This window comes from Filicampus tigris, chromosome 13, assembly GCF_054856515.1.
Source record: "Filicampus tigris isolate MCC_2025a chromosome 13, RoL_Ftig_1.0, whole genome shotgun sequence".
NCBI classification, from domain to species: Eukaryota; Metazoa; Chordata; class Actinopteri; order Syngnathiformes; family Syngnathidae; genus Filicampus; species Filicampus tigris.
The window spans coordinates 24,100,593-24,124,952 of record NC_141229.1 but is presented as its reverse complement, the minus strand read 5'-3'; the positions used below and the strand labels follow the sequence as shown (position 1 = coordinate 24,124,952).

General features: G+C 40.5%; 1 protein-coding gene across 18 annotated transcripts in view; it reads right to left on the bottom strand.

The window, feature by feature from the left end:
* Positions 1-693: 693 nt before the first annotated feature.
* The window catches only part of ak7b (adenylate kinase 7b), a 152,292-nt gene continuing 128,625 nt past the window's right edge, over positions 694-24,360 (bottom strand). For 14 of the 18 annotated variants that reach the window (XM_086048967.1, XM_086048969.1, XM_086048973.1 and 11 more), the window contains 4 exons: positions 21,386-21,583; positions 14,968-15,170; positions 2,313-2,471; positions 694-2,228 (listed from right to left, as the gene is read on the bottom strand). In XM_086048967.1, coding sequence (XP_085905093.1) covers positions 2,199-2,228; positions 2,313-2,471; positions 14,968-15,170; positions 21,386-21,583 — 590 coding nt within the window. In that variant the 3' untranslated portion in view covers positions 694-2,198. Of the gene's footprint in view, positions 2,229-2,312; positions 2,472-2,947; positions 3,049-7,105; positions 7,237-13,421; positions 13,634-14,967; positions 15,171-21,385; positions 21,584-24,360 lie in introns of those variants that run through there. The other 4 variants (XM_086048972.1, XM_086048971.1, XM_086048970.1 and 1 more) reach the window with 4 other exon arrangements.

Here is a 24,360-nt window from a genome sequence, read left to right as displayed (position 1 = left end):
GTTAACCAGGTCCGCCTCATCTTTGTTTCATGTTTAGGCTAATTTGTGATTTTTCATGAAAGGTTGTTGCCATGGCAACATGCAGTTTGCCAATAAAACAACGCTGATTTTGAGGGTCTGAACATGCACGGAATCTCACGAAACTTTGCACACACGTCAGGCTGGCTAAATCATCAATAATTTTTTTTTATTGTGCAATTTGTAAAAAAATACTTGATCAAAATTGCTTTTAATCTGATGTACTACATTTTCAAAATATTCCAATGCGCAAGCATCCTAACGTTCCCCAACGTTGCGTGTGCGTGTGTGACTGTGTGTTAACATTTAATTTGTTCATTTTACTGCCTTCATTTTGCTTAGATTTACTACTTTAACCTGCCTTTGTTTGTTAAATAGTTTTTATCCCATGTAAAAAAATAGAACATGCTTGAATCCCCCCAAACCTTTCTGGAATCCGTATCTTTTACTGTTAAGTCATGAGTGAATTTTGTTCATGGTGTGTGCACTCTGATAGATCCAGTTAAAAACCATAGTAACACACAGGTGCCTCAAATTAACAGCTGCCTTCAGTGGTGGTGATAGCCTTTGATCCTCAGGATGACAAGGATGCCCATGGGTGGTGTCAGATTCACACCAAGTGAGACATTAGTAAACAACGCACACAATGAGGAGAGAAGACACAATATTGTCTTTTTTACATGTAAGGAGAGCGCAGGGAAGTGTAATATTACAGTTCCTAAAACTCTCTGCCCGGCTCCTGTGCCTCCTCTCTTTTTATTTTCTTCGAAGTCCCTGATCACAAAGGTGTTCCAGCTCTAAGAGAAAGGGGAGCGAAAGCAGCTGGAACACTCTGAACTTATTTTGTCCATGTGTGTGTGTGCGTGTGGGGGTGTGTGTGCGTGTGTGTGCGGGTGTGTGGGTGTGTGTGTGTGTGTGTGTGTGAGAGCCATTATCATACATATTATGTGGAAGCAAAGCACACCAAGCAAGTTGGGCCTAGATATGGAAAAAGCTCAAGCTAAACCCACAAGCTAATAAAGCTAACAAGCCTAATAAAAAAAAAAAAAAAACTAACACATGAATTATGATATACATTATTATTCATACAGGTGGCCAGGGCTATCTCAAAAATGTAAATTTGGGGCTTTTTACTTCTAATTTTAACATTTTTTGACCAAGTCTGTGTTCTAAACATATGTGTCTAACCAAACACATTCCAACTTTTAAACTGCTCAAATCCCAACCACAATTTTTCAACATTTTACAGTAAAATTTCACCTGTACTGTAATTTCCAAATCACTTTGTAGATTCAAAACATTCTTACATAAATTGTTCAACACATGCGACTTTCCACCTCAGAGTAAAAAAAGTTAGGTGTATTTTGCTGTCTAATCTAAGAGATCCATATCCATATCCAAACGATAAAAGAAAAAAACAACAGGAAAAATGTATTGCAAAAAATTCCATAAAGCAGAAAAAAAAAAATATTCAGAAAACTAAGACTAAAAACTAAAAAAAAAAAAAAAAAAACAACACTGAAAAATCATGTTGGTTTTTTTCCCCAAGTGAATGCAATACGCTTCTGTAAGCAGGACATTAATAAATGGTAGAAAGAAGCTCCTTATGTTTAGTTGAAATTTTCCATCATCAAAATTCTACATTCAGCCACCAAGGTAATCCAAATTGATCAAAGTAAAGTGAATTTTCAGTGGCTTGTGTGCTTTTACATAACACATACATACATTATAATACATGTGCTTTTACATAATATATAATGTAATGTTGTATATGCGTTGTTTGAATTGTTTCAGTTATCTGCTTCACCAAATCAAGAGATGTGACATTGGTGTTTTGATTTTGTTGTATTTCAGACAGGAAGCCAACCCCTATTTGGAAAAGCATGCACATCATCATTCTCAGTGTTGACACGGAAACAGTATTGCTGTCATTTTCAAAACCCCCTGTATAAAATTACACTTTCTTAAGCCACTGAGAGTTAAAAACGATCTTGTGTCAATGGCCTGCGGTAATAAAATCCCAGTTTAATTTAGAGTTACTTTTGATTGAAATAATTTCAAGAAAGCTCTGGAAAAAAAAAATTAAGGTAATGAAGTGAATCCTGGATGCTCTCAGTTACTGTAATGAAGGTTGCAAGTGGAAGACCAGTACACAGCAACTTCTGTGATCCAAAAATGTGTCAGGGGTTGTTCTTTATCAAATACTCCGCCTGAAATTATACAGAACAAAAATAGATCAGCATTCCAAGGCAAAAAATACAGGAAATCTCATTATTTCTTTTTCACTACATTACCAGGAAGTCTATTGGGTCCTCTGGCCATGCTGAACCACATGCAATCAAGCCCTGAGACAGAGTGGTTATGATGTGCTCCATCAAGTAGGTCTTCATTGGCACTGACAGACCCTCCAATTGCTGCACTTCCCATTGCCTCTTCTCCTCTAAAGTCTTAGTCTTTCACACACAAATAATATATTGTAAAAAATTCCAGACCAAACAAAAAGTCACAATCATGGATTAGCTTCTATCCAACTATCAATTCCCTGTCGTGTTGTGGGTATGCTGGAGCCTATTCTGGTTGACTCTGGTGAGAGGTGGGTACACCCTGAAATTGTTGCTGGTCACAGGCAGTGTTATTTTCGTCAATGATGACGATGATGAAATTATTTCGTTAACGCCCCTTTTTTTCATGACGATAACGAGATGATGACGAGCTAAACGTGGCTCTTTGATGCCTAAAATATACGTGACGTATGGGAAGAGACCGGACCAAATTGTTAGCACATGGTTTTGATTCCTCGTTAGCCGTGCGGAAGAAGCACAAATGTGAGCGCACAGCGCGCAACATCAGTCAGCCCCTTCGCTCGCTCAAGCCGGGAAGCGTGGGCCGCGGCGGTGGCAACTTAAAAGACGTTTGCCGGGCCCTTCCCATGGATCTCCACAGCTGCGGTGGCCACTGAAACCCCGCGGCGGCAGCAGTTGCCCTTTGTGGGGTCGGTGATCCTGCCCGGCGAGCTCATTCGGTCGACGCCTAGACAAAGAACCGATGCGATGCGAATCGATTAAATACGTTTGGCCAATAAGTTCAATACACAAATGCACATATCCAGCTAATATTTATCTTATAGCATATACAGCTGCATCATATACTTATATGCACATAAATACATACATACATACATATATACTGTAACATACATACAGTACATTATATATACATACAGCATAGGGTTCCATTGACAGCTTAGATTAGATAATTTTTTCTTGCTTGCTCTTAAAATGCACCGTTGTGTTTGTCATATATATTTTTTCTTTGTAAAGAAAGACATTAGGTTAGCCCAGGGGTTGGCAACTTTTACACCGAAAGAGCCATTTCGACCCGGTTTCCAGGGAAAAGAAAACACTGAGACGCAAACACTTTTTGACATATTGTACAATAGTGTTACTTATGAAATCCATGCAGTGAAAATGTTATTTTATTTAGTAAATGAACACATTTTGAACTCTCACAAAAAAAGCGCAGAGTTGAAGGTCTCTTTCAAATGAATTAAAAACCTGAACTTAAATTATCTATCGAGCAAAAAAATGCCTGATTTTAAAAATACAATGGAAAAGAGAGCACTATTTCACAAAACAATAAAAATAAATATTTGCAAAATAACTGCCTGAATATTTATTTTACCTGGTTAATGGGACTGCTTTCTCCTGAACCTTTACGCACATGCAGCGTCTGTCCATTTTATGTTCATGTTTCAAGGGTGATTAAATTAAAGTCAAATATAAAGTCAACACTGCTACTCAAAACAACTGCAGAGTCGCTGTCAGCACTGATCCTTGCGCCCGCGCGGAGCGCATTTGGGCTCCTGAGGGCAATGTTAGATGTATGCGACCTGGAGGTTGAGACTGCGATCGGATTACAAAAAAAAGTCTGATCGGTATCCAATATAGGACCACATATGAAAGTGTCCAACAACTTTGACTGACTAAGAAGACATGATGCAAGTTTTTGAGACAAATAACATGCACTCCAATCGGACACTTATCATTTATTTTCCCAAGCCACGCTGAGCTGCAACATATGGATAAAAGAGCCGTATGCCGCTCCAGAGCCGCTGGTTGCCGACCCTTGGGTTAGCCCATCAATTGGTGTTCAATACGATGCTTTCAGTAACAGCTGCATTATTGTATTGTCTTGAGTTTCTCAAAAATAAGTTTATTGTGAAAAATAATAAAAAAATAAATATGCTGGTTAAACACAACCCTTTGAGTAATTCATAGTAAAGTTCAAAAACAGTAAAAAGTTCTTGAAATTAAAGAACAGAGAAGTTCATGGGTTTTGTCCAAAAATAAATACCTTTATTTTTTGTTTAGAATCAGAATCAAGAATCATTAGGAACCGGAATCAAATCAAAGAACCGGAATCGGAACCATAATCTTCAGAATAACACGATGCATTGTAGACAGCGGTAATGGTAAATGTGGCCACAAACGAGGTGGAAATCAACAGAGCTGGGCAGTCCGTCCCAGGGTCGGAACGGTCCGTCCATCTGTCCCGAACGGATGGCCATTTTTGGGACGGGGGGCGACAAGTTTCAAAAAAGGGACAGATTAAACAAGGGCGGAGGTGGATTTTGGTCTGGCCCACTAATCATCCCTCATGCGTGTGACATGGTCGCGAGGTGGCCAAAGTTCATCTCAACCGATTCAGCAAAATGGGCAATGACAAAAATTTCCTCCGAACACTTCAAACGCAGCACTAGTTACCCAACTGCGCAGGAGATTTTTCAACAGCAGATACAGCACAAGTTCTACGAGTACCACAAGTGATAAGACCCAGTAGCGCGAGCAGCATCAGAGCTAGCACACCGGCGAGTGATGCCAGTATATCGCTTGACTGTTAGCTGCTGGATGAGTACGTAGATTTAGTTGTGCTAAAGCAAATACAAAAAACTATTGCCGTCTTGGTAAAGTTCAACAGCTATAAAAAACTAAAGAAAGTAAAACATACCAGGTATAACAAGCTCCTCGCTCAAGGTTCTCCAAGCCTGGTCTCTTTTTTTCTTGTCCCGGTACTGGTAGCTGGCTATGTCATATAGCTCAGGATGTCCACAAACCACATCGATAATGTTTTCCTTAATTTTGCGCCCTCCACACAAGACCCGCCAAGTATACAAGATGCTGTGTGTGAAGTAGTACTCGAAGAGGGAAAAAAGTTTTCAGTGCTTCGCACACAAGTGCACACATGTAGAAGCACCAAAACTGGTGGAGGAAAACCAGTGAGCCAATCAGCAACCTGAAGGGTTGACCAATGGAAGCGCTCCCTAGATCGGGCGTCTCCGCCCATCCATTCAGAGACTGACTTCCCTCCTGTCCGCTGCATTGACATATAAACAATGCCCGCTGTTAGATAAAGCGGTCAAAAAAAGTTACATTACAACTCTCGACTCGCTCACTTACACACATACGTGTGCTGGCAAGCGGTTCGTCAAACCATTAGTCCAGAAGTGGGTGCCCATAAGGTAAGCGGATTTGAATAGTAAATTAGCCAGCTAATGAGCTTTAAACAATCGTCTGTAGTTAGGCATCTGTCCTGCAGCGTCATGAACGGATGCTGTTTTTTTTTAACGTAAAGGACGGAACCGCTTTAAAAGGACGAGGATGGACGGGGTCGGAGGTCGCTGATTTTTATGAAGGTCGGAGGGATGAGGCTGGAAGGGCATACCCAGGTCGCGGACAGTGGACGGAACGGCAAAAAAGGGTCAAGTGCCCAGCTCTGGAAATAAAGCCACAACAATTGCCAAAGAAAACATTTTGCTCCTCGGCTTATTTTGGAGTAATGTGCATTGATTCCACTGTTACCAATTTATCTGTGTGTAATGCATAATCCTGAGTAGATCAGAAAGTCTTTGCTATTGGGTGGAAACGTTGTATTTCTGTTTTTAAATAAAATTGGGATTGACTTAAATAAAATTGACTAAAACTAAAACTAAACTATTTTTGAGTATTTGTTGACTAAAGCTAGAATTAAATATACTTGAGTTTTTGTTGACCCAAAGTAGACTAAAATTATCACGAATAGGAATGACTCAAATGTGACCAAAAATAATACGCATTTTTTCCCAAAAGACTAAGACTAAATCTAAAATGCCAAAAACAACACTGGTCACAGGGCAATAATAGACAAAAAAAACAAATAAAATCACATACAGACCTATGGACAATTTAGAGCACGGATGTTCAAAATTTTCCTTCGAGGGCCCGATAAAGAAAAATGGAAGGGAGGAAGGGCCAGTTTGAATTATTTTTTTAAAAACGTATTAAATACTGTAAAATCAATGTTTCAATCAATCAAGAAAGTACACATTGTTTATATAATGTTATTTTGAAAAAAAATTCTGTCACAATAGTTTCAGTTTTCCCTGCATCGGTAGAATAGAATAAATCCGGTAGAATAGAATAAATCCGCACCTCCAATAAGCAGCAGCTGAATCCCATCTCCAGTTTAAGTACCAAACCAAGAGCAATCTGGAGTAAACTGACCATAGTTGAGGATCATTAAGGTGATATGTTCACAAATTGTACCTTGACACAAAGATGAAAGTGGAGAAAAACTCTGATCTTTATTCTACAGACATTGTATAACTATTTTAGCTGTAAATGGATTTGTGTCAAGCAAAGCTGTCACGTGAGAAGCGGAATTTGGACCCAGGAGCAGACATGGCACGAAACTTGAAAAGTAAAAGTCTTTACCAAAAAAAACTGAGCTGGGCATTGCCTAACCGCCACCGCGTTCCGTCATGCGTATTTAATGGTCCCACATGGTCCCAGTCCATCCCTCATCTGCGACAGCCAATCTACCCTGAGAACGTAATCGTCACGTCACATGCAGGCGTCACACGAGCAGACACATCGCCAAACACAGAAAAAATATCAATATCAACAAAAACAACTGACACACACACACGCACAGTGTGGTGATCAGTGAAATAAAAACAATATGGGGCAGATGTCATTGCTTCTGTGGGACCACAATGTCAAACAAATTAAACACTTGTAAAAAATGTTCCTTACTCGGCTGCGTGTTAGGAGTGTGGCACCTGCGTGTGACGTGGTACAGGTTAAGTCCGTTCTTGGCTGTTTGGCTGACTCGGATCGACTGGGACCACGTTTGTCATTTCAATATGTAGATGGGAACTCGGTGGCGGTTAGGCGATAACCACTGTGCAAAAAAAATAGTAATTACAGAGAGCAGGGCCAGATGCAAAAGACATGGAAGGAGGCTCACATTCTGACTCGAACAAAGCTTGACGTACTGACGTCTCACTGAGTAATTCTGTAAAACATCAGGCCTATATGGCAGAATAAGGGTGACGAAATAAAAGAACCACAGCAACTGCACAGCAAGGAACAACCACTGGAATTACCTTCCATTAACTGTTCGGCAAGCCCCCTCTCTGTCCATTTTTAAAACCCGTTTGAAGACACATTTCTATTCGTTGGGTTTTGATCCGACATGAGACTGACAGTTTGCTGCTGTTTTCCAGTGTTTACTGTATATAGTAATTTATTTTTTCATTTATTAATGCTTTCATGTGTTACATTATTGGTATTTTGTTCTTGTAAAGTGCTTTGTTACAGCTGTAGCTATCATGAAATGCGCTATATAAATAAAGTTGTATTGTATTTTAATGAATATCTACCCGTGAATTATTTAGAATGTATGTTATTTTTTCAATTTAACTTTTTTAGGGGTGACACATTGTTAATCAGATTTTAAATCTACATTTGTTGTTTATGGTGCCAATCTGTTACCCAAATCTAGTTATTGTGTGTAAATGGGTGAATGAAATGCATTAACTTTGTGAACTTTGTGGGTTGTCACTTTTTCAAGTTGACGTGCATTAGCTCAGAGGGGTGGTGCAACATGAAATATGGCAGATGCGCTCACGAACAGAAAAGTACTCTGCATGGACTCTATTTAAAGACTCTATGGTCTCACTGTACGTATCGTTGTCTAAGCTTAAATAATGACCACTGTTTTAAACGGTATAGTTTCAAGTGTTCCTGGTGCCTAATGTATGGCTTTATTGGCTTCTGACTGAAATGCAGAACCAACATGAAGTATTTGACCAACGATCGGTGAACTAAACTGTCGCGCTCACTAGCTATCTTAGGATCACAGAGCTATCTTATATACGTTAGACAGATGAAACAAAACTTGTAGATGTTGTCTCTCATCTTCAAGCACAAAACATGGATGTTGCTTATTGTCTTTTTCCCATTTTCATCAAAACGATTGTAATGGTTTAAATGTTGCTCTGTTATATTTGTATTGAGTTATGATGAGTTTTAGCACCCTCCAGTGGTGAAATGTGTGATGTGCATTACATTGATTTGAGTTGACGTCGTCATGTCATATTCAATGATATGCCCGACACTTACCCGATGGTGTCTTGACCCACGTAAGGCTGTAGTGACCATTTGTTATAAAATGCCTAAATTTCACAAGCAGTAGAGTGTTAACAAGTAAATTCAAATGTTTTTACAAGCCCGATGTTGCTACATACGTGTCATTTACGTCGTTAGCATTTGTTAGCATGCTATGCTAGCGGACTTTAGTTTGCTAACTAGGCTAACTATGTTAGCGTATCTGCCATGTTCACACCAAGTGAGACATTAGTAAACAATGCACACAATGAGGAGAGAAGACACAATATTGTCTTTTTACTTGCAAGGAGAGCGCAGGAAAGTGCACGATTACAGTTCCTAAAACCCTCTTCCCGGCTCCCGCGCCTCCACTCTTTTTATTTTCTTCGGAATCCCTGATTACAAAGGTGTTCCAGCGCTAAGGGAAAGGGGAGTAAAAGTAGCTGGAACACTATGAACTTGTTTTGTCTATATGTGTGTGTGTGGGGTGTGTGTGTGTGTGTGGGGGTGTGTGCGCGTGTGTGTGTGTGCCTCTCTCTTTTCACTGTTCTGTATGCTCATGAATCATACAAAAACATAACTTTTTCTTGCTACTTTAAAAATAATTCCAGGTTTCGTCCTTGGACTTAGATAAACCTCTACTGCTTGCATGTCTTGTTCTAATTGGTTTTTATCATTTTATTTTTATTATTATTTGTCTGTCACTAACACAGTCAATGTTTACAATTTGTCTGTTTTCAAACTTACCTAGTCTTGTTGAACTTTCTATAGGCCTATTTCCTTTCTGAGGACAGTTTCTTGCCTAATTCGTTCTTTGTCACAGTTCCAGCAACCTCCTGCAATTAGTTTTGAAGAACCTCCTCTTAATCGTCCTCTGCTTCCTCTGTTTCTAGAATAATACACTTTCTTTTCTTTCATTACACCATCCATTCTTTCCTCCCTGTATTCTTATTCATTCATTCATTCATTCATTATTGCACCCTCAGCATATCTACCCTGATTCATGAGCTCATCCAAGTTTTGAGTGGCCAGGTTTACATCATGTTTCTTAATCTACTCTTGTTCATGTCTTCTGTAAGGTGTTAAACTTTTCACTGCTTTTATACACTCTCATTTTGACCAGGGTCTGTAAACAAGAATTGTTCTGTCTTCTCTTTCATTTACCTTCATGTGCAGGATTTGCCACTTCAATCATGGGATTCAAGTCCCCTTCAATATTGTAATTTGGGAGTTTAGTCTGGATTTAATACTCCACCCATAATTTTACTCCAGTAATCTGCACCATCAGTTTCACTTCTTGTTTTTACAAGAGCATGATTTACATATTCTTCCAAGGTGCATGTGGACAGGTCAATCTAATGCTTGTTAAACCAACTGCTAATTGCGTCTTTTGAACTTGCATGGAGAGCATTATTCAACTGCTGTTGAAATGGCCCATTTATATCTCCATCTTCCTGCAGGACGCTATGGTTCTCAAATACAGTCGTCATTCTCACTCTATACAGTAAATATTTCCACCTACAGACCTCTGTCAAACGGAAATTCCCTCACCCGGAAAAAAAACATTAAATTTTCTACTACTATATGACATTAACGATCGATTCCTTACAATGTAGATCCGGTACTGTACCCGGAACCCGGAACCCATAGCAAAGCCCACGGTAGTGCAAACTCAAGCAGTTCCCGCCGATACTACGGAAAAGCTTTTGACTGCTCCGCCATCATTGGATCCAAAACGGCGACAGCGTTTTACTGAAATTGCAAAAGATTTCAAATGTATTCATTTACATTTTCGTCTGTATATCATGGCATCCAAACGAAGAAGAACGGTAATGACCGTGGAAGAGAGAGTGAAATGCATCCGATTAAGCGAAGCTGGACACAAAGTAAAAAACATCCAGGAGACACTTGGAGTCGGAAAAATGCATAAAAAATGCGAAAAAGAATCACCAAAAATCAGTAATGATCAACGGGACAGTTACTTGCAATTAGCAACAAAACTGTATGATACGCAGACAAACATTTTCATACTGCAAAGAATGAAGCCAATACAACAACTCAAGATAGACTCATTTTTCCCCCCCAAGTCTGAGAAAAATCAACACTAAAATACAGTACCATTTACTGTAGTTAAGTACAGTATTGTACTGCATTGGTGTTACAGTACAGTATTTACAGTATTTTTTCAACAGTATTTGAACCATGTTTGTTATACTGGACTGTATTTTGTTCATATACCTATACTTTACAGTGCAGTTTTTGTTTAATAAAAATTTGGGGGAAAATGTTTTTGCATTATATTGCTTTTTTGTCACCCATTGTATTTTATTAGCATACTTGCATATTCATACAGGCAATGTACAAGGAAAGATTGAACAATGCAAATATGATTCCTTACTAGGGAATACTAACTGTATTCCTTAAAAGGCTCATCATTTTGTTTTACTCCTCCTATTTCAGTGTAATTTGCTTTCTGTCTAAAGCACTGGGTTGCCCTATTAATTAATTCTTGCACTTGGTGTCCCAATTCACAACTATCATGGGCCTAAATTTCCATTTACATCTCTTGGATTCCATGGTCCTCTAATATTATGCCAATCTGGACCCATGGCTGCCATCAACACTTGTTGGACTTCAATACCATTTAATTTATATGATCACCTTAAATGTTCAATTCCCTCAACAAACTGATTTATGTCTGCTTTATGTGGTGTCAGTCCTTCTCCGGCCTTTTTGACATCATCCATAGCAAAATAATCACACCTTCTTGGGTGTTTGAGTTGGCTAACTGAATCATTGGGTACAGGTCTCCTTGCTCAGGTGATTTATTAGTTATTTGTGGAGCAGTCAGTTTAGGGGATAACAGTTCTCCCAGTCATTTTGACCATTTCAAATCAGTTCCACCTGATCTAGTCATTCTGTGTGACGTTGCCTCATAATGTGGAGGTTGTGGTATTTCAGGGTAAAGGGGTGGCAGTTACGCCCCCCCTTTCGCTTTCTTCAACAACTCTTTCTGTCCCCCTTGACACTGGTCCTGTATCATCATCCTCTGTTCTATGGAACATTAATTGTTATTTTTCCTCTTTTGTTTTGTCTTCATTCTCTTTTTAAAGCTACTTTAATCCAGTATTGTTCCTCAAAACCATTTTTCTTCATCTTTTGGGGGTTTTCTTTGTTTTTTGATTTTTGATGATTAATTCCTGCAATGCAGCTATTTTGTGTGTGTTTAACTGTCCACATTAAAGCCGTGATTAGTTATCCATCTGTTTATGTATTTTATTTGATCAGGATCCTGTTTTTCGACAAACTTTCAATCTTTACGCTGCAGTGTATCACTAGGTTTTATTTTACTACTTCCTATTCCCATTTTAGAGAGTTTGGTCCAGTTTGTGAACATTTAGGGTGTTCTAAAAACTGGTTTCTTATTAATAGGACAGCAATTCAAATTTTCTGTTGTGGTAATTCTCACTTAAACGTTTTCAGGTGGAGAATTCTTGCCTTTGCATCCACACGAGTCTGCTGTTTACAATCCTATGTTATATAGAATCAAATACCTGGTGGTATTTTAATTCCCAATTACACTGTTCATTCACACACTTCACACGGGGTTTTACAAACAATTTACAAATATTTACTTCACACGGAGTTTTATGAACAGTTTACAAACATTTAACACACATTTAACACACGGAAATAAAGTGTACACAGGACTCCGCCATCCTTTCTCTTTCAAGGAATTTCTTGGTCTCGGCCGACCTTTCTCTTTCAAGGAATTTGTTGGACTCCGCCAACCCTCATTTACCTGCCATTGACTAGTATTCACAGGGTTTTATTTAACGCGCAATGACCTGCAGTCATTTACTTCCCCCTTTAAAGAGGTTTATGAAACGCGCAATGACCTCCTCCAGTCATTCACTTCTCCCTTTAAAGAAGTTTATCTCAACACTGTTGTCTTCCATCCATTGGAATGCTGTCAACCATCAGATCCCAGCTGGCGGGTCGAGGTCCAGTCCTGGAAAAGGATCTTAGGCTCACTCTAGGGAACCTGCCGTGGCTACAGTCTTTCTGATGTCCACCACGCCAGCTGGAATCCTTAGGTGTATTGGTATCCGGCTCGAAGGACCAAAATAATGTTAGGTTCCAGGCAACCTAAAACATTTAATAAAACATTACACAAGGAAGGAAGACAAGAGAGTTTAACTTTTTTCTCATGAGGCGAATGAACAGAGATGTACTCAGATGACACTTCTCTGACAGCTCTGAACACACTCTGTCTGTGCTTTTCTTTTTATTCACAAAAAAGTGGTTTCTGGGTTACCTTGACATTTGCTATAACAGTTGGGAAAAATAAATCACAGATTGGAATGCTTGTTTTTAAAATAACAAACACAAAATGTTATAACAGACCACCGCAATAAAGTAACTTACAGACAGGAAAGCTTTGTTGAGATAAAGGCACAATTTCTCATCCGTAGCTGATATTTGTACAAAGTTTCATGAGTTTTCGTGCATGTTTACATCCTCAAAATTAGCATTGTTTTATTGGCAAACTGGGCATTACCATCAGATTTTTTGTGAAAAATCACAAACTTCATATTTTAACATCATGAAGGCCTAAACACTTTTCCAAGCAAATATTAGGCAACGGTCCCCAAACGTTTTCGTTCCACTGACCATTTTCATTTGGAGACACAGTTTCAAAGACCGACATAGAAACAAAAAAAAACACAGGCATTGGAAATTAGAATTAGGTATAAATGCTGTGATGCTGTGCATTGGAGATTATTTTTCATTCAACTATGTTGTAGCATCTGTCCCTATTCAAATAAACATGAAATGAAACAAATTATTTACAATATTACTCACCATTATCTACCCTTCAACAAAGCGGCGTATTCACAACTATTAAAGACACAGGTACCATAAAGTGTCATAGTGATTTTTATTCTATGATGGATTCAGTTTTTGTCAGTTGTTGTCTGAGCATAATTGAACATAATATAGCGATGACGTTTCACATTGTGTCGTTGCCCTTGTTCCTCGTGTCGGATATAAGGCTAGCAGTGATCACAGTTCGCCTCAAATCGTTAGCTTTCCACTAACGTCGGACTCGTCTGATGACTTCCAACTGTTTCTGCGTCATCACTATGTCACTGGAGCCTCCAGCCGTAACGACGCCGTGTCTGTCGCTGCACATTGTCAAACATACTTTGCAATTAGCTGTCAACTCTTTTTGCTCGTTTTCAACCTATTTGCGTAATTATGTGACCCAGGATCTTTGAAAATATCCATAGCAATCAGCGTTATGGACGTAATGAGTTTGCGTTCAGTGATTTCCTTAACAAAATATGGACAACCTGTTGAGCCTGGTTGTTCCTTGATGTATCAGTTGCTATGCAGTTGCTATTGTCCTTTTATGATTTGTCCTTTATTACGTTATATAGGCCTGATGTATGCTTTGTCCTTTATTATGTCATATAGGCCTGATGTCTTACAGTTTACAAGATGGAGTGACTTAGTGACACGTCAGTACATCAAACTTTTTTGCAAGCTTTCTCCCAATTAGAATTCCTCCAGTCAAGCTCTCTGTACTTACTTTATATTTTCATTGATAAAGACTTTTTACTTCTCAACTTTTCAACTCCGTGTCACGTCTGCTATTGAGTCCAAATCCCGCTCCTCATGTGACGCAATTCATAACAATTGGCAGCTCTGATATTGTGATATTAATTCCCAGGGGGTTGTGTCTGTTACAAACCAAACCAAACTAAACAGGTCTTAAACCTAAATCATATGCAATAGTAAAATAAAATAATCAAGCTAATTTTATTTGTTTTGATCTTTCTCTCAAAAAAGAAAGGGCTTCCCAGGCCCACAGCTGACAAAGATTGGTTACATCCCAGAAATGTTGTAGTTTTTGTCCCCAACTGAAAATTTGTTTTATTTCAACAAAATAGTACTGTACATTACCATATTATAAAATGTTCTTTTGCTGTTTTTATTTTATTTTTCTTACTTATTTAAAAAAAAAAAATCCATTTAAGAGCAGGCGGCATGGTGGTCGACTGGTTAGCTAGTCCGCCTCACAGTTCAGAGGTCGTGGGTTTGATCCCGGCTCTGGCCTCCCTGTGCGGAGTTTGCATGTTCTCCCCGTGCCTGCGTGGGTTTCCTCCGGGTACTCCGGTTTCCTCCCACATTCCAAAAAACATGCATGGTAAGTTGATTGGACACTCTAAATTGCCCCTAGGTGTGATTGTGAGTGCGGATGTTTGTCTCTGTGTGCCCTGCGATTGGCTGGCAACCAATTCAAGGTGTCCCCCGCCTAATGCCCGAAGACAGCTGGGATAGGCTCCAGCACGCCCGCGACCCTTGTAAGGTTAAGCGGTATCGATAATGAATGAATGAATTTAAGAGCAACAACTAATCTACTAATTAATACCACATTCACAGTGGTGGACTGTATTCAAACACAAATCATCTCCACAGTGAATTCCACATCCAAATGTAAAGGAAAGCCTCATACCCACATCTCCCAATGTGCAGATCTCTGCCTGGCTTCCTCCAACTCCCTCTGCTCCGTATTTGCCTTCTCAACGGTCTCTGTCGGCTTACTCCCCCCTTCCTGTACCTCCGGGTTGCTCTGGCCATAGTTTCTGGGTTTTCCGATTCTTTCGTAGATTGTATGCATCAACAATTGGTTGCCAGGTGTATTGAGACTGGTAATCTCTGTAAAGATTAACAAAGCCACATGACAGTCTGCCATTAGTCTATTTTTCGCGGTGAGGCTTCGATGGTCGCGACGAGCGTGGGGAGGAAATTAGTGTGTTGTTGTTGCTTGGGGGACAGACTTTAGTGAGTGACCAGACTGTGAAGAGGCTTCCAAAGCCAGTGAGTCACTATTTCTGTTCAAACATTGTCCAGTTGATCCAAATTAGAGGCATATATGTGTATGTGGTATCGGCAGAAAGCTCCACTTCTCTGCTTTCAGAATCCCTTAGAATTATATTGCTACCTTAAACGGTTCATGGGTTACAGTGATTTGAAAAACATGTGTCATCTCCTATCGGAGACGACAGGTTCGCATCTAGAGGGATTTTTAGAACTAGCTTGCTCCCAATTCTCCAAGCCTGCTGCACCTCTGTCATGATATATTGTTGTTTCACATTGTTTTTTTATTTCACCACAACTTGTGTGTGTGTGTTTTTTAATTTTATTTGGCTGTGTGTGCTTATTACAAATGCACACTGTGGTGTAAACGAAATAATACTACACTGAGAGTCAATTATCTTGTTGGTAACTGAGAATCTTTGGTCATGGACCTGACGTGAGGCATTGTTGATGTGCGTTTTTGCCCCCAAAGCTTTATTAACATCGGAATTGTAGATGCTGTCAAGTGTTGTGATGATTTGGTGATGTAGCAAGAGCACAGAGGGTGTAGTGACTACGTTTTGATCCTATTTGTGCGGGACTCTTGAGTTTTGCTGGGCAAATTACTTCAGACGCTTGAAAAGATGAATGTCCACATGAGTGTTGAGATTAGAATACATTGGCTTGAATGTGCTGTTGTATGCCATCAAACTAATAAAGAAAATTAAAGTCAAAAACCTCTAGTTGAAAACAACAAAACAGCCACGCGTCAAACAATTCCAATAGTGTTCCAAATTAATACAAATTGTCAAATCTAGTCAAGTCAAGTCAAGGTCTAAAGATTGTGTGCTTCCCAGCCAAAAAACACCCGCTAATAGGGTGGGTACTACCTTTTAAAGGTAAAGGACCTCCTCACTTATAGAGGGAGCACACTAAACAGAAATTATTACACAAAACAAATGAGAACTTTGTCAAACAAAATACATAGAAATTGGCTCCTAGAGAGGGTGTAACAGTTGGGTCACAAAAGGCAATGTGGTTTGATTCTAATTGATAGGTTAAGTCCCAGGCAGAATGTGCCACACATTGCAAAACCAAATTACGTAAATTGTAATTCTAAATTGGCCCACCAGAGTTCGCCAAATCGTACTCGAATTGGACATGAACTATTGAGCTCCACACAACCTTAAACTCCAGCTGAAGTCTGCTTACTTCTAATCAATAAGTCAAGTATTGATGCTCAAAATATATTCAGCAACAGCTTTATATATTATTCTTTTTAAATAGCGTGAACCTATGATCATACACTCACAATGTTATGCATGTGATTAGAACTGAAAAGTGAGAATGAATCTACTGACGTGAATAGACATTGTGTTATGACCAATGAACAATGTGATACTTTGTAAGGTAATCAGTCACAGGTGGAATGTTGGTCAGCTTGACTGACAATAACGATGCTAAACGTCCTTTTCAGCAAAGACAACGTTGATGAGTACCATATGACCATGGAACTTCCCCAAACAAATGTTATTTCAAGAATTGACTGTGCAGCAGTTCCTGAAAAGTCCGATGTCATTCTGGGGAAATAACCATTAATCATTTCCAAGAAAAGCCAACGAAGCAACGTAGCGGGGATAATTTGGTAACTTAAGTTCCAGTAAAGTTTGGCAATCATTGCCAGTAAAATACCCTTTTCTCAGCTATATAAACTGCCATAAAGTAGGGCAGTGGCCCTTCTTCTGTTGAGATCTCCCAATGTGGCAATACTTTGACTAAAGGCAGATTCAACTTTTTTTAGTTTTGTGTCAGACGAAAGGCAAAAAGATTTATCTGACTTTTATTGGAGATATCCAAACTCTTAAAACAATTCACTACTCAAAGCTGACAGGAAAAAAAGGCTTGCTAATGGCTGTAGTGAGTCACCCGCGGGTGACTACACCAGAAGGGAAGCTGGAGAATGGCTGAAATGGTGGATTGGAATGATGGAAAAACACATCGTGGAATGCCTAATCAGTACAGGTCATGACTGGGACCCCAGAGTGAAAATGTTAGCTACTGAGTCAAGAGTAGCATACAGAATAGAAAACCCCGGTGACACTAGGGCAGCGCCTCATTACACTGAGTATCAGGAACCCGTCAACAAAGTAAAGGGCATTTTACTGAAGAAGGAGCAGGAGACACCACCTGCAGTGAAGAAGGAAGAAGAAAACTCAGATATGGAATTAACATCAGCTGAGACAAGCATGGGATATTACGTTGGTAGGATAGAACCAACAACACATGAAGGGCAAGGCCGAGAGCAGATGAGAACAAACACAAGTAAACCCTCTGTTCAGGACGAAACCTCTGGCACCTTTACCGAAGGAGCAAACCAAGAGGATAAACGTGAGGAATGGCATTAGTATGTGCCACTACTCAGGAAGCCTCCAAGACACAGAAGCAGATGCCCTCATCATCCTCACTGACAGAAACTATAGACCCCACAGTAAAATGTTTCGTGCCAGCTTGTTGGCCATAGTTGGAACAGACTATGAAGAGGAACTGCACAATCCTGCCTCTGGTTACAAGTGCCTCCACCAGATGAAGAAGAGGAGGATGAGGAAGCAAGCGCCCAGGAGGATGACGATTTGGACCTACAAGGGGCTGTTTCTGTTACTAGACTTCTGTGCTCGTCATGGATTGTCCATAGCGAACACCATGTGCAAACATGAGGTTGTCCATATATATGTGCACTTCGCACCAGGACATCCTGGGCCGCAGTTCGATGATCAACTTTGTAGTCATATCATTGGACTTGTGGGTGCATGTTTTAGACACTCGGCTGAAGAGCGAGGTGGAGTTGTCATAATGGTCTTGGGCCATCTTATTTATCTGATTTGCTTTTATCATACCAGCCCTCGCGGATCCTGAGGTCCTCTGGCGCCGGCCTTTTATTTATTCCAAGGGTGAGGACCAAAATGCATGGCGAGGCTGCATTCAGCCATTTTGGTCCTCACCTTTGGAATAGCCTGCCAGAGGATGTCAGGTCTGCAGAGACTGTTGATATTTTTAAGAGGAAGCTCAAGACACACCTTTTTAGTTTGGCTTTCAACAACTTTTAAATAATTTATCTTTTCTTTTGATTGAAGATAATTCTATGTTTTGCTTTGAATGTTTTAAAGCACTTTGAGTTGCATTTTTATGTATGAAAAGTGCTATATAAATAAAATGTGATTGATTGATTGATTGAACTGATCATGCCCTGGTGGTGTGTTGGCCCCGATGGTGGGAGAAGATGGCGGTCCAATCTGGCAGACCCAAACATATTGTAAGGGTCTGCTGGCAACGTCTGGCAGAATCCCCTGTCAGAAGCTACGGCAGAACTTTGCTCACGTCTGTGGGAGGCAGGGGACATGACGTCAGAGTGGACCAGGTTTGATGACCCATTGTTGAGGCAGACGATTGGAGCTGTGGCTGTAAGGTGTTGTCGTGGCACCAATCCCCAAACCCGGTGTGTACACTGGTGATAAGTGATGCTGTCAAGCTGAAGAAAGAGTCCTATCAGGCCTTTTTGGCCTGTGGGACTCCGGAGGCAGCTAACAGATACTGGCTGCCCAAGCGGAATGCAGCTTGAGTGTTTGAGAGGCAAAAACTTGGGCGTGGGAGGTGTTTGGTGAATGTGGAATGTGAAAACCGTGGAAAATGACTTCCGGACGGCTTTAGGAAATTCTGGTCCACCATCTCGCATTTCAGGAAAAGGAAGCAATGCACTGTGAGTAGTGGACATGGGGTGCTGCTGACCTCGACTTGGGACATTGTTGATTCGGTGGGGAGAATATTTTAAAAACCCTCTCAATTCCACCGACACACCTTCCATTGAGGAAGCAGAGCCTGGAGACTCCAAGATGGGCTTGCCTATCTCTGGGGTAACCGAGGTGGTTAAAAAGCTCCTCTATGGCAAACCCCTGGGGCTGGATGAGATCCGCCTGGAGTTCCTAAAGGCTCTGGATGTTGTGGGGCTGTCATGGTTGACATGCCTCTACAACATCGCTTGGACATCCGGGACAGTCCCTCTGGATCGACAGACTGGGGAGGAGGGTCCATTGGAGGTTGAATCTCGGATTCAGGAGGAGAAATGTGGTTTTCGTTGCGGTCGTGGAACAGTGAACCATCCCTACACCCTCGATAGGGTCTTCAAGGGTGCATGGGAATTCACCCAACCAGTCTGCATGTGTTTTGTGGCATTGGAGAAGGAGTTTGACCGTGACCCTCTGAGAGTTCTGTTGGCGATGCTTCAGGAGTACGGTGTACAGAGCCCTCTAATATGGGCTATTTGGTCCTTGTACCACCAATGTGTTTGGTCTGCATTGCTGGCAGTAAGTCAAATGTGTTTCCAGTGAAGGTTGGACTTCGCGAGGCTGCCCTTTGTCATCAATTCTGTTAATAGGTTTTATGGACAGAATTTCCAGGCGCAGCTAAGGCATTGAGGGGTCCGGTTTGGTGGCCTCAGTATTGCATCTCTGCTATTTGCAGATGATGTGGTATTGGCTTCTTCAAACTGTGATCTTCAACTCTCACTGGAGCGGTTCCCAGTGAAGTGTGAAGCGGTTGGAATGAAAATCAACACCTCCAAATCTGACACCATGGTCCTCAGTCGGAAAAGGGTGGAGTGCCCTCTCCAGCTCGGGAATGAGATCCTGCCCTATTGGAGGAGTTCAAGTATCTTGGGGTCTTGTTCACAAGTGAGGGGAGGATAGAGCGTGAGCTCACCAGGTGGATGGATGGATGCAGCGTCTGCTGTGATGCAAACCTTGTATCGGTCTATCGTGGTGAAGAAGTTTACCGGTCCATCTGCATTCCTACCTTCACCTAAGGTCACAAGCAGTAGGTCCTGACCGAAAGAACAAGATCCCGGATACAGCGGCCAAAATGGGTCTCCTCTGCAGGGTGTCTGCGCTCTCTTTTAGAGATAGAGTGAGAAGCTCAGTCATCCAGGAGGGATGAGCGGCAGATAGTGGATGGATGGATGGATGGATATATACACCGTATGTATATATGTTTCTTGCAGTTTCTGTTTTCATTTAAAATTAAGTTAATGATTTATATTTTCGGCACGGTAGTTGACTGGTTAGCACATCCGCCTCACAGTTCAGAGATCATGGGCTCAATCCCGGCTCCCTGTGTTGAGTTTGCATGTTCTCCCTGTGCCTGCGTGGGTTTTCTCCGTGTACTCCGGTTTCCTCTTGCATTCCAAAAACATGCATGGTAAGTTGACTGGACACTCTAAATTGCCCCTAGGTGTGATTGTGAGTGTGAATGTTTGTTTGTCTCTGTGTGCCCTGTGATTGGCTGGCAACCAATTCTGGGTGTCCCACGCCTACTGCCCGAAGACAGCTGGGATAGGCTCCAGCACGCCAGAGACCTTGTGAGGATAAGCGGTATAGATAATGGATGGATGGATGGATTTATATTTTGAGAGCAAATACAGTATTTACTATGATCTCAAAAGAAAACACTTTATGTTGATAATTATTTTCATGTGCAATGTGTATTCATGATTAAGTGAATTATTTCTTTCTTTTTCTATTAAATCTCATTATTTCCAAATAGAGAGATACCACTACAAATGTTGTTCCAAATTTTAAAAAAACTGAGGGCATCACTCTGTTTTGAGTATTTTTTTCTTTTGTTTTCATCCAAAAATGCTTTGCACTGGTTGGGCGTGGGGGCGGTACTTGGCTGAAAAAAATATTTCACAGGGGGTACATCATTTACTACATCATATACAATACGATACGATACGATACTATACTATACTGTACTACTCTATATAACACTATACTATACAACTCTATACTGTAATGTCCTGGACTGCACAATACAAAACAATATGATATGATACAATAGGACACAATACGATACTATACTATACTTTACGATACTATACACATAAGCACTGCTTTTGAACTTTATTTTATGATGGCAACTGACAAGCACATGGCAGCTAAACAGTGCCTTGGTAACTACACAAAGCCTCCCAAAAAAATGTGTTAACGGGTGCATGGGTTAAAACGTTTTAGAAAGAATGTTACCAATTAATAACGGGTTGATGTCCAACTCCTCAAAGTAACTGACAACACTTTCTTCTTCCATGTTTTTCTCTCTGTATTTGGCCAAAATTTGCAGGAAGTGCTCTTGCTCATATTTGTGTTCCTGCACCAACTTCTCAGAGAGGTTAATCACACGATCTTTCAGAAAGGAGTCTGATGCATCAAGGCACAGAACAAACTCTGTAAGACAGACACATAAGCACACACATAGGAAAAAATTGCAAATAATTAGTAAACCGAGATATCGATTTTCCATCTACAGTGAATACAAATACAGTATATATGCAGGGGTGCACATATTTTGGCGTGGTTCTCAAATTAGGTTGCTGTTGTTGCTTATTTATATCCCTCAACCTCATGAATCTGGATCATGGATAACCTCTGCCCAATCCACAGTCTCTGAGCAACCGTTACAACTTTTATGAAGTCAAAATAAAATGTAAAGATGCAATGCTTTTACTTTATGTCAATTAAGATGACCGCCGCACTGGGGAGACCTCGGGGTGAGTATCCCCAGTCTCGCTAATGTCCCTTCCCAAGATGGCCGCCGCACTGGGGAGACCTCGGGGAGAGTATCCCCAGTCTAGCTAATATCCCTGTCCAAAATGGCCGCTGAACTGGGGCAATAACACTCATCCACTGGAAATGAATGGTGAAATTGTGTTGGTTTTTTAAGGGTGAATGAGTTGAATGTGTGGGAAGTAGGAATTTTGGGGGTGTTGAAAAGTTGAATGAGTTGAATGACTTGAATTTATGGAAATTGGGATGGTATAAATGTGAAAAGTTGAATGTTCCAATGAAAATGAATGGTGAATCGTTGAATTTTTGTGGGTTTTTTAAGTATGAATGAATTGAATGTGTGGAAAATAGGCATTTTGGGGGTGTTGAATGAGTTGAATGACTTAAATTTGTGGAAATTGGGAAGGTATAAATGTGAAAAGTTGAATGTTCCAATGGAAATGAATGGTGAATAGTTGAACTTTTGTGTGTTTTTTTTAAGTGTGAATGAGTTGAATGTGTGGGAAGTAGGATTTTTGGGGGTGTTGAAAAGCTGAATGTGAGCTGAATGACTTGAATTTGTGGAAAGTGGAATGGTGTAAATGTGAAAAGTTAAATCTGCCAATGCAAATGAATGGTGAAAGTTTAATTTTTGTGTTTTTTTAAAGTGTGAATGAGTTAAATGTGTAGGAAGTCGGAATTTTAGGCAGTTGAAAAGCTGAATGTGAGTTGAATGAGTTGAATGACTTGAATTTGTGGAAATTGGAATGGTGTAAATGTGAAAAGTTAAATATGCCAATTGAAATGAATGGTGAATAGTTGAATTTTTGTGGTTTTTTTAAGGTTGAATGTGTTGAATGTGTGGGAAATAGGAATTTGGGGTGTGTTGAAAAGCATGACCAATATGAGTTGAAAGAGACAAATGTTGTGAATTTCATATTGGAATGATGTAAATGTGAATTGTTGAATATGGCAATGGGAATGAATGGTGAATTTTTGTGGGTTTTCTGAGGGTGAATAAGTTGAATTTTTGGGAAGTAGGAATTGTAGGTGTGTTGAAAAGCTTTATCAATGTGAGTTGAATGAGTTGAATCTTGTGAATTTGAAGTTAGAATGGTGTAAATGTGAAATGTTGAATGTGCCATTGGAAATGAATGTTTTATTTTTGGGTGAAAAACGTGAAATTGTGAAACATTCGAAAATTTGTGAAACAAGAAAAAATACTACCCAAGATGGCATGAATATTCTGAATGTTTCGAAACTTGAATAAAGTGAATCGTTTGAAAAATGTGGAAGGAGATGCATGCCAAAAAAGTGGGGGGAATAACAAGGAATAATAATAATAACTAGAGAATGCAATTCCTGGAGAAATTGCGTGTGAAGGCGAAGGAAGCTGTATGGAAACCTCAGAATGCGTTGGAATGAAGTTGAATGACCTTGAAAAAAATCTGAAGGGAAACAAGAAAAGAGGAAGTAAGGAAACAATGAAGGAAGGAAGTCAGGGGAAAAAAATAAGGAAAACAAAGAATGATGGAATCAAAGGAAGGGAGGAAACAAGGAACGAACCAAGATAGCAAGGAAAACAAGTAAGAAAGAAAACAAAGTAAGAATACAAAGTAATAGGAAGGAAAGGATGAGGCGAAGGAATGAGGAAGAAAGGACACTAGGAAGCAAGGAAGGAAGGAAACAAGAAATCTCGGAAAGGACCGAACCTGCGGATGAGAAATCGGGGTGTCCCAATATTTTTAACAAAATGGCCACTTCATTAGGGACACCTGGGAATGAAAATTCTGGTTGTCCCAATACTTTTGAATAATATGGCTGCTTCATTAGGGACACATGGGGATGAAAAATCAGGGTGTCCAAATACTTTTGAAAAACATGGCCGCTTCATTAGGGAAACCTGGGGATGAAAGTTCTGGGTGTCCCAATACTTTTGAACAACATGGCCGCTTCCTTAGGGACACCCAGAGATGAAAAATCTGGGTGTCCCAATACTTGTGAACAACATGGCCACTTCATTAGGGACACCTGGGGATGAAAATGCTGGGTGTCCCAATACTTTTGAACAACATGGCAGCTACCTTAGGGATACTTGGGGATAACAATTCTTGGTGTCCCAATACTTTTGAACAACATGGCCGCTTCATTAAGGACAACTGGGTAATGAAAAATCGCGGTGTCCTAATACTTTTGAACAACATGCTAGCTAAAGTCCCTGCCCAAGATGGCCACCGCACTTGGAGAGACCTTGGGGTGGGTATCCCCAGTCTAGCTAATGTCACTGCCCAAGATGGCCGCCACACTGGGGAGACCTTGGGGTGAGTATCCCCAATCTAGCAAGTGTCCCTGCCCAAGATGGCCGTCGCACTGGGGAGACCTCGTGGTGTGTATCCCCAGTCTAGCTAATGTCCCTGCCCAAGATGGCCGCCGCACTGGGGAGACCTCGGGGTGAGTAT